This window comes from Branchiostoma belcheri, unplaced genomic scaffold (genome assembly GCF_001625305.1).
Source record: "Branchiostoma belcheri isolate BF01 breed outbred unplaced genomic scaffold, Haploidv18h27 scaffold44, whole genome shotgun sequence".
Taxonomy (NCBI): Eukaryota; Metazoa; Chordata; class Leptocardii; order Amphioxiformes; family Branchiostomatidae; genus Branchiostoma; species Branchiostoma belcheri.
Genome location: NW_017804065.1, coordinates 7,472 through 19,220, shown reverse-complemented (window position 1 = coordinate 19,220; position 11,749 = coordinate 7,472). Strand labels below are relative to the sequence as shown.

Below are 11,749 nucleotides of genomic sequence, written 5' to 3'. Positions count from 1 at the left end.
CTTGAGATATCCGTGCATACATACATGTAGTACAAAATCTAGCTGCGTTAGTTACGAAAAAAAAGCCTGTCTTGAATCTTTGTCGGCATTTGGTTCTGTCACAGCCTGCTGGAAAATTCTACGGCACGAAAATTGTACGGAGAATGTGACTGCACCGGGCGGTAAATCCCCAGCACGCTTCTTGTTACGGAAACGATTAAGTAACAGTTTGGGTTTGTGTAGGCTGGGTCAAATTACAAACCTTGTCATGGAAACCTGGGTCATACATACATTTACATACTTTCTATAGAATAGTACGATCTCCTTATGTCTGACCTCACCAAAAAGCCCAAAGTCTTCCTTATTCATGCATGTAGTCTGTGAAAAGAGGGTTCGCTAAATAAGTTGTACCTTAATTACATCAATTACGTATGGACTGTTCTGCTCGGCCACACACATGGCACAGTGCACCTATACGTTGTTTTTTTTAAATCATGGTGCCGCACATTTACGTTGTAGATTTGAGAAGAATCGGGTGCAAGAGTTTATTAATGATTAACCTATTGTATCAGTTTCCATCGAAACCTATGGCATATGGCCCGATTGTCGCGGAAATTAAATAAAATATCATCTTAGGTGCATCGTACGCTGTATGTGGCCAGATTCCTAGACCCTTGACCTCCTGTCTTTCTGTCTGGATTTGAACATGTACGAGACACGGTAATCCCAGGGTACATCATTTACTGGCAACCCGTTTTCATTCAGCGAAGTATAGTGTACAGCCGACCAAGGGTTGCGCTATCAATTTGCATCTAATTCCGAGCCCTTGAGAGAGGATCTGGACAGGAATATCGCGTCGGCTTTCACAGGCGAGAAAACAAGCTCGTGTGACAGGAAGAGCTGTAAAGTGGCTGACATCTTTCTATAGGCCTGCGTCAAATAATTGAAATTGAAATACCTTTATTGTACATTCATGCCACGACGGGCTAGGTACAGGTCAAGATACTGAGTATGACAGACACATAACAAACGTATATAGAAAATTGGAGACAAAAGATGCACTACTTGACTTAGACATACATACATAAGGAACATACAAGGGTACTATACTAGGCTAATACATAGTGTTCTAGTCACTGAGCTAATACAGACAGGTCAACTTCTTCTCGCTTTTTTGTACAGTGAAAAATGTGGGAGCAGATCATGTTTGTGATACAGGGTTTGTCTAGACGCATCAAAAATATAAATTTATCATTTGCGCTTAGGTGTTCAAAGTATGGGAACTTCTCTTTGATATAATTAAAAAGGACAGATCTTTCATTAGAATATAAAGTACAGTCTAAAATAAAGTGTTGTTCATCTTCTATTCTATTCATGTTACAGTATTGACAGAGTCTGTTCTGGAGAGGAATGCGGTTATGCCGTCCCGTTTCTATGAGTAATTTGTGGCAACTTATTCGGAGTTTTGTTGCAGCTATCCTGTATTGTATGTTGTTAACCGATAGGTACTCTTCTTCTTTATATATAGTTTTAAACAAACGGTACTTTCGTAACTTGTTACTAGAAGATGTACCTCTGTTATGGTCATTGTGGATTTCAGTGATAAATGTTTGGGTGATAATAATAATAGATGATGGAGGGGAGTAGAGAAAAAACAATCAGAGATGGCGACCTTCACCCTGTTACCTATGCCGCTCTGTGACATCTTTGGTCCCGCAGACAATAACAACAGCACTCAGTATGTATAGCAACACTGTATCATGTGAAGTTAAACACACCCAAGAGAGAGACAGAGGCTTACAGACAGACACTCCAATAACAACATTTCTCTCCCTTGTCCTGATATTGCTTATTAGTAACAGAGGAGTCTTTTAGAGTCCTGGAGGCGATCATATGTGTGAAATTAAATCATTTGAGGACATGATTTCATTATACGTCACCTCCAGGTTTCTGATAAATTCGTGATTGAATTCTAATTTCCAACCATATGGAAGACAATCTCTACACATAATGATGTTAACATGACAACAAGCCATAAGCTTCTGGGTACATGTAATAGAACAGCGCGTGCCGTCGTTCTTTATGCCATTGGTCGGTGTGACTGATTGTTTAACCTCTGTGAACATGAAGATGTTTTTTTCCGTATGTCAGCCTTACCTTTAAGACTTACGTAAAGCCATTGTCACACATTCGGAACACCAGCCGATCAAGGTTGGCTAAAGATCGAGCAGTCTCGCCAGATTTAGGTCACGCCTACCTTTCGCTAATACGAATCGAATCGGAATTGAGTTAAATTTGAGTCAAATTTCACTGCCAACTACTCTCCGACAACACCAGCCGACCCAGGCGACCCTGCTCCGGACCTACTTCTAACCATTCTTCAACCCCCAGCCATCCTGGAGTTCGGCTAGTGTTCGAGAGGCCACATTCGGCTCTGTGTGACAGGGGCTTAACTTTCAGACATGTCGGTGCCAGAACGTTGCTCGTTTCCACGCCGACAAGAACGTTCAAAACACGACCTTTTGTTCACCAATGAGAACTCGATGGACACGCATCTATCGGATATCATACCTGTGGACTGGATTGAACTATAATTGACAAAAGCTCGAAGTATTATTCACGGAGGTATGAGATCTCCGTACTCTCGTTTGGGGTTTTCAGGGCGCAATACAAAAGGAGCACCCGGCAGCGATTGCTGGTGTGGCGCACTCCTCATTACACGTTCAGAAATCCATTCTTGTATTGCTAGGGGCTGACACTAATATTTCAATAAAACCATAACCATACTAAAGGTCAGCCAGTCTTTGATGAAACCTTTAAAACAACTTTGATCTTTCCGGTGGTAGAGAGCATGTTTAAGGTGCAGTGAGGCAGACAGAGATTTACATTAAGATACGACATGAGGATTACAGCCAGCTAGCCTCCCATTTGGCCGTTGTTGTGATAAGCGTGTGTTTATGACCTATGAGGCAAAATGCTGAAACTAACTGTCGTTGGATTTCAGTAAACCCCGCGTGTAGCACACGATGTTTAAGTTTATAACATCAACATTGTATGGCGATTGTAATGCTAAATGTAACGATTCCCGGGCGTGTATCTGTGATATGTGTATAGAATATTAAAAGATCACTGATCTAAGCGCTAGCAATCACTCAACATTCTTGGCATGTATTCATATACATGCAAGAGGGGGTACAGTCCATTCCACAATCACCTGTCGAGCTTTGTCACGCACTTTCCTTTTGAATATGTTCTTTCTCCACAAAATGTACCAAGCATATTTCGTACAGAGATATTACATATGCGACTGATGTATACGGACTTGAATGTTGATATTCATGTTTGACAATGGGTGGTAATAATCAATATCTACTGCAATCATCTGCAGCATTTTGAATAATGAACAGAAGCTTCAACGTATGAATTTTCAATAAGAGGATGCACGAAAGTGTTTTGCATGTTATCTTAGTAAATGCACGAGAAAGGATTCCACAGAAGATTAAAAATGTCTGGTCACTCGCTTTCCATACCAATTGGGCAGACAGTTGCTGACCGTCATTTTAGTTTCCCTGTTTACATTGCACTGGATCGTACCTTAGTGATTCGGTGAAATACAAATAGGGACACCAGCATGGCGGTAGACACAGAGATGATATATTAATATTTCAAAACATTCCTAAACGGTAGAAATTCCACCAATATAATTCTAAAAGCACATACTACATAGTCGTCTGTGAGGTAGATTATCACATAGCCAGGATCAGAAGTTCCCATTTCATATTGGTTATGACGCCATGCATTAAGCCTTACCAGTGGTGAATAATACTCACAAGTAGAGAGGTCAAATCCCATAAACCATCCGACCAATAGGGTCGCCCGATTCACAGACCCCCGGGCACGAGTTCAGCCTCTGGGCACGAGATCAGGCAACAGTTTGTCCCCATCTTTGCGGGGAATGCGTCACGCAATTTTACCTCCAAGAAGTAGATTTTGACTTGTTCGTTGGCGTGTTAGGAACAAACATCGGCATCAGAGGTTTCCTATAACCACCTTTTAATCGATGGTTATAGGAAATGACCAGACATTATGACACCATATAAACATCGGGGCAGGAGATGCTATGCGCTGCATTTCGTACAGATGTTGTACAATAAATTAAAGTTTATTTACAAAAAAATGCTCATTAGCTTCAAAGTTCAACCTGCGTCCTGCTGACACTCTCAAGGTTTGAACTGTAATTTCCAACACAAAAAATGACTTACACCAAAATTTTTGACTTTTCAACCCAAGTCTTTGTCAAGGAATGGGCAACTTGCCGCTTTTGTATGTTCTGTCTGCATAACGTGACGCCACACAAGCGTGGAGCCTGAAGCGTGAGGTCCAACTTTTGTGTTGTTAATTACATTTTACTATGATTACAACCAACACAGAAGAACGTTCATGCATGATACTGTTCAAACCTGTTTCAAAAATGCTCATTGATTGTTTGGTTGACCTTCATATAGCGCGAGGCGCAATGCGCAGTGACCTCAATCAGGGATCGTGTTATTCAGCTTTACAACATGCCTAATCCTTCCGCTTAGCGGAAATAACATCCATAGCTCCGCGGTGCAGCATGGTCTTCTTTCAGACGTAAAGACGGCCGAGTGTTGTGCGCGCACGACATGCGGGCAGCTGCGTCAGACAGCCGCTCCAGGCGTCCTTACCGCAAACAGGGCTGGGTGAGCGAATCTTCGTCAGTTGGTGGGGAGATGGAAGACCAGACGGAGGACGAGGCCCGAGCTCTGTCCCGGCGGCGGTTGAGCCTGAGAATGTTCTGCATGCTCGTCCTGGTGGCGATTCCTGTGGTGGGGATGGTCGTCCAGAGCACCCTCAACCTCCGGGATGCCAAGCAGCAGAGAGACACCGGGGAGGCGGTCTCTACTGACATCTTCCTGAGCACGCAGCAGGGGAAGGTGGTGGTGAACGTGGCGGTGGAGAGAGGCACCACGGCGCTGTACGTGGGCTCGGGCGGCGATCCGCTGGTGTATGAACGGTTTCCAAAGGTGAGAAACCAGCTACTGTAAATGCATTTATTTCGCGGTGGTTATATAGTTCGCGGTAGAAGGAAAAATGAGTATTGAATTAGAGGTGGAAACAATGCTATAGTAAAGCAGTCATACAAGCAAGGCATGTTCGTGTTGTCATGAATTCGCGGTGGATTGTACACCACGAAAACCGCAAAAAATCAAACCACTGCGAAAGTTTCTCCGTTTGCAAATCTAGAAATAAATCCACCCCTAAGCAGCCAACAAGTCATTAAAAAACTCATTGTTTTTAGATATGCTACTAAAACGTCCCAGTTTCGAAAGAAGCTGCTAAAAGCCCAAACCTACGCCACTTTTTCCCGAGCACAAGAGCTACAACCTAAGAGGTGTCCAGATGAGATTAGGACGATGCTACTGCGGTATATATAAAAGTCATCAGGGGCCAAAAAGTCTTTGTCTAAACAAGACTTAATCTCTGATTCTCATATGAAATTTAATGACAATCCATCAAAAGCTTCTAATACATCAGTAAAGTTTGATATACAACATCCAGACAAGCGCTAACGAAAAAAAATGAACCCACTTAGCGAATATTATAATTAGTCATACATGAAGAAACGTGACGGGCTTCTTTTGATGCTGTGTTTCTCGGACGTCATTCCTCGCATCAATACTCTCCGATCATTATAGGACACTCGTCCAGAGATCGTTTCTTCTTTTTTCAAAGCGGCGAAGCCCCGGTCCGCTTGTTTGTAGTGGGTGTGTTCTGTGATGTTCAGAGAAGAGCACTTTTTATTTGTTTGTAAACGTAGGAAATTAGACCAAATTTTATGGGGATGAATCCGTTTCTCTTTCCAATACATGTAAGTGTTTTGTGATCATCAATGAGCTTGAGTGAGGGATTATGTGTCAAGGTTTATTTTCCAAGGATGCAGCATTGCCTGGCAGGGATTAAATCCTGCAGTCAAGAACCCTAACCACAATACTAAAATTACTCATGTAGAGAGCAGATATTCTCTCCCATACAAGTGTTGAAAAGGTTTCGAAAAGAAAATACCATATCAGTGAGTGAGAGAGAGAGACAGTAAGTCTTTGCATTTCTAATTAGCACACATAGAGGATGTACTAAGCCATTGATAATTGATGGAGACTCAATATTTGCGACATACACATACAGCTCGAAGTGAATATATTCAGTCACATGTTATAACAATTATGTGATTTTCACATTTACTCAACGTATACTGAGACGTTACCTTCTGTGTAGAAACCCCGTAGCTTATATCTAAGGCGTGTTGAGATAACGAGATGTGACAACAGCGTTCCGGGTGCGCAGCTTGCATGACAACATGCATTCTCATCACAGAGCGATTAATGAGCAAGTACGGTTTCCCCATTGACATGTTGTATATAGTACTCCATGCACGGGCTAATCGGGTGCTTTGTGATGCTTTATTGATTTGTGATGATAGATGTATAGATCGGTGATATGAGGTCAGTGCGTGTTTGCCATGATTTCCGCTAAAACCGGGTGTTTAACGGGAAGAGGAAGATTGATGATGATGGCGATGACGATGGGAGCCGGCGTCCCAAAACATGCAACATATATATTGTTAACTGTTACGAGTATCGTGTTAAGATTAACAGGAATTCGGTTGATACATGTTCTAGAATTAACAAGGACACCTAAAACCTGGTGTTTGGCGGTGTGAATAAGATGTATACTGATGATAATTTGCCGGCGCCACACCTATTTTATCGGTTATGCTGATTGTAAAACGAAGAGAACAAAAGATTCTTTGATAATAGCTTGTGCGGGACAAAAGATAGTAAAATTGGAAGTTCTGATGCAGTACCAAGGTCAGCCACCAGGAGGCCCATAATTGATCTTGAACTTTGTCTTCCCAAGACCTACCCACATACCAAATAACAGCACAATCAATTCAGGCCTTCTGAAGCTATGCTCACGAACAACAAATATGCGGAAACACAGACACACACAGACACACACACACACACACACACACACACACACACACACACACACACACACACACACACACACACACTACACACACACACATACTCTCCATGCAGAGGTTTGGGTTTTGGGGGTATTTTTAGCGTGTTTTTAGGCTTTTTATCGGGGTTTCTCTTTTGCACTGAATTTTTTCCCCACCAAACCCACTAAAAATACCCCAAAACCCAAACCTCTGCTTGGAGAGTAACACAGACACAGACACACACACAGACACGCACATGCACACACGCGCACAAAGTTAAACAAATGTTACACGGCTGCATGAAAAGTGGTAGTTATCAACAATACTGACGATAAATGTCAGGTAATCTGGTAATGGCTGCGTTTGACCTTTGGTGATTTAGGTAACCGTTATTAGACTTACTTGGGATCACCAGCAGTTAGATATGCGTAGAGAGTCAGCCTTTAAGCTTTCGGCCCGGTAGCGGATCGTGGGGAGCAGACGAAAGGTAATACGGCTGACACTCAGCCTTACTCATAGTAAGGAAATGTGCGGATCAATTCACATAACCATTTACCAACAATGCGATTTGTGCACGCAGGAAATCTATACTGGCGCCGTTATAATCATCACTTTAAGCAACTTTCAGTACCAGACTATCATAGTTGGAAATCCCACTTTTCACGCAGTGATGTTAATTTGTCTTCCTATGGAATATTTTTGAATTAGTACTGATACGATTACACTTGGATATCCGGCTTGTTTACATGGAGATTATGAACGTAAGTTAGACGTATGTTGGTGTCAGCTATATCCACTTCAGTCGCATCTAAAGTGCAAATTGATTGTTTCGCTGTATTAGCTTGAAGTACAACGTAAATACCCGACTTTAGACGTACATGTCTGTTAAAACTTCATGCGGCACCATACATGGCACATAGGGCGGCGGCCGTTTCCATGTGAACGTTGGGAAATTCCTACAGCAGTGGGCTAGTTCATTGGTAGTGGTGTTTGTGTGTTCAACTTCCATACAGTTTCCAAACTGTTGAACCCTAAGCAAAAAAGTAGTAACATTATGGTCACTATCAGAATATATAGCATGACTCGGCTGGGATCAAATATTCCACCCACTGTCCCGGCTACCCTTTTGATACGGGCATTAAGAACCGTGTGTAATTATCATCGAAGCATTTTGATTTATCAGCGGATTTTAGCTAGATGGGCTTACTACGTTGTTCGCCGCCTAACAAGCAGACTGTGCCGCAGGGATCACGTTGTTTTTCATTTTCCCAGGTTAAATTGGGTCAGCTCACGCGGCGACATATTTATAAAGACGCAGCCCGAAGCCAAATACTCGTACCAACTTCTGTTTCTATATCCACCATATGTTATCTAGCTTAGGTTCGTTTCATCTTCTTCTTTCGTTCTAAACAAACAAAAAAATAGTGTTGAATATTTATTCAACAACAAGGGCTTGCACGCTAGTACGTGGGTACATAAATAACCCTGATCAGTTTGATCTAAATAGATATAAAAAGAATGTTTTCATTATTCAAAAGCTGCATGTTAAGCACGAAATGGAAATCTAGACCCCCTTCCGAATTTAAAACCCATGTTCGAAATGAGTCTAACCACTTTAGCTTTGGACGGCCCGCCCACGCGGCGACAGAATGAAATGTGATGCGACCGCCACTTACTGTTTAATGGCACCGCAATGGTCCGCCGTGTGGATCATTTCATTTCTGAACTGCCACAATCTTTAGTATGAAAACAACTTGTTAGAAACAACAATCTTTAGTATGAAAACAACTTGTTAGAAACAACCGAGACCTTCCTACGTGAAATCGCAGGGTTTGACATGCTAGATGGTGTGCTTTAGGCGAACTAGCAACCGATTTTGTTCGATGATATGAGTTTGGAAGAGGTTAGTCGGACGCGATGAACGGACAGGTACGTGTATTTGACGTGCGATCTAGAGGTTTAGGGTTCACACCCCTGACAGGCCCCTATGTTTTTGCCCTTCTAATTCAGGAAGACACTCAACACAAATTTCCTGACATAACTGAGGTCAATTGAGTCTAATCCCTAGAGTACACTCCGAACACATCAAAGAGCCCTCCAAACTGAACAGAAAGTAGCCCATCCTGGTGTGAGAGGATCAAAACCGATTCTAAATGGACTAGGGAGTGTTTCAAAGCAAAAGCAGTCTTTGTAAACCCTATTTTCCGTATGGCTAAGTTAATCCAAACGCTTATTGATTCGGGCGTTGATATTCTGCCAGTACTATAGGGAGAAGAGACGGCCGGCTGGAAGAGATGCTGTTTCAGTAGATTCATTTTCCCCGGTAACCTTGAAGCGGCCTTCGGCGCTTGGTACGCGTTGGCGATTGAATTAAGATAATAAAAGGATGCGGTTGCCATCAATTGCAGTATACTGTTATGTTTCCAGCTGTATGGGAACACTGACGCGGCCATGGCGGCGCTCCGGCAGTACCTGTGGCCGCAGATGCCTGACTATCCATGGGAGTTCCAGAGTCTGGGCAACCTGCGCTCCTACATCCGGGCACACAGAGCCAGTCTCTCCGTCAATCACACGTCGTTAGAGGAACAGCTCAAGTGAGTACACTACTACGGTTGGTTAATCTTATTTGTCTGTCACGTCATGGATGACGGAAGAGGTGCACAATTAGATTTCTTCACAGGAACAACTCGAGCGAGAGCTCTCAAGGAGAGCTTATTCATCCATGATGTTCGTCCGTCAGTCTGACGAATGATGTCCATAGCTAGACTCCAAGCAGATTCGGTGGGGCAAGCTAAGGGACTTTATTGGATACGTTGGATACAGGCGGCCAATATGAAGTCCCCACCGAATGAATGGATGAATGAATGAATGAATGAATGAATGAATGAATGAATGAATGAATGAATGAAGGAATGAATGAATGAATGAATGAATGAATGAATGAAGGAATGAAGGAATGAATGAAGGAATGAATGAAGGAATGAATGAAGGAATGAATGAGCTCTCGTTGCCACTGTAGTGACCAAACATGCCATCTCTACCGATCCTTGCCCAGGTTTTACACGGACATCAACGCGTTCTTCATCTCACGTCTGGGTATGACTGTGCGACAAGCCGACACCACCCAGGTCTGGACCAACGTGGTGGCGTACCACATGATCGTGATGAGCGAGGAGTACACGGGTCTGGAGAGGGCACTCGGGAGTGTCTTCTACGCAAGAGGTAGAGTCTTTTACTCGAAAGTATATATCTGTGTTGGTAGGGAAAAGTTGAACTGCAAATATGCAATACAAAAAAACACGGACTCCTGTCTTGGTGAAGGAATGAGCAACGCACCTCTACTATGATGCCACGAATTGCTCATTATTTGACAAAGACTGGAGGTGGCCAGTCAAAAATTATGGTGCGTTCATCTTTTTGTGTTAGAAGTTATAGTTCAAACTTGTTGGGGCAAGAGGCATGCCTATCTCTTGATTTCATTTGTCATTTAAAACAAGTTTGTTGTATGAAATAGATTTCCATAAATGATTTGCAACAAATCTGTGGCGAAAGTATTTTTCTTGTCTGTAACTCTAGGAGGTCTGACTGACGACGACAGTATGTACTACAACAAGGTCAGGTACTTCGGACAGACATGTCTGGACCTGGCGTTGAGCTACGCGGTCGACGTCGCCGCCATCTTCGGCAACGAATACGTCAACACGACCTTGGAGAAGGGCATCCTGAAGATGCGGCGGGAGATCCACACCAATGACGCCGCCAGAGCCCGCAACGTGCACATGGGGCTGCACTGGTTCGACAACATGACGTCTTACATCAGCATTCTTCGGCGACTTGACGAACACCTGTCCAAGAAGATCATGAACAAGATGGAGAACAGGGTCCAAGAACTCGACGTGCAACTGAGTTTCTACATCGTGACCTTGATCTTGGTGATTGTCGTGAGTCCCCTCATCACATACGGGGTTCACAAGATGGCGTCCGACACCCAGGCGATCGCCTGTCGGCTGCAGAAGGTGGAGCTGGAACGGCACAAGGCTGACGGAATCCTGTACCAGATCTTCCCGAAAAGCGTCGCTGAATGCATGAAGAAAAACAACGCGGTGTCAGCACGGCATTTCAAACAAGTGAGGAATAGGATTTTATCCAGAGCATCCACCGATTTGTTGTATCAAGCAATGATCGACTTTGTGCGTTTGTATGTGTATGTTTGTGTGTGTGTATGGTGTGTATATTTGTGTGTGTGCTTATTAGAATATTTACTAATCTTTCCTTTTGTCCTTTCTTGCAGGCTACAGTCATGTTCTCGGATGTGGTCGGCTTTGCTGACATCTCGGCCGTTCTGTCCGCCCACCGGCTGGTGGACCTGCTGAACCGGCTGTACCACACACTGGACTCCGCCATCGACCTGTACGATGTCAACAAAGTGGAGAGCACAGGTAACGCTTAGGTTTCCCAATGGAGCCCCCGCCGGGTAGTTAACGGGCTGTCTTTTTTGGGGGGGCTTTCGGACGTAACCTCCTGTTCCTTCAACGACTGCCGGGCTCTTTTTGGGCCCCGCCGGTGCCATCGGCTGAATCCCATATATTTTCGTCACACATTATCATGGTCCTTCTTTCTCTATATATTTTGTTCATTCCTTTATCATTTACTTCAGTTCCACCACTAAAGAAGGCTAACTATGAGCCACTTTGGGGTGCACAATCTTGAGCATGACAGATGTTTGTTCACCTTCGAATA

At 43.5% G+C, this 11,749-nt stretch overlaps 1 protein-coding gene across 1 annotated transcript; it reads left to right on the top strand.

The window, feature by feature from the left end:
• Positions 1 to 4,643: 4,643 nt before the first annotated feature.
• LOC109478402 lies at positions 4,644 to 11,459 on the top strand. The gene is made up of 5 exons (XM_019779930.1): positions 4,644 to 5,024; positions 9,437 to 9,603; positions 10,065 to 10,231; positions 10,586 to 11,136; positions 11,301 to 11,459. The coding sequence occupies exons 1-5, from the start codon at positions 4,644 to 4,646 to the stop codon at positions 11,457 to 11,459; spliced, it is 1,425 nt and encodes a 474-aa protein (XP_019635489.1).
• The last annotated feature ends 290 nt before the right edge of the window (positions 11,460 to 11,749 follow it).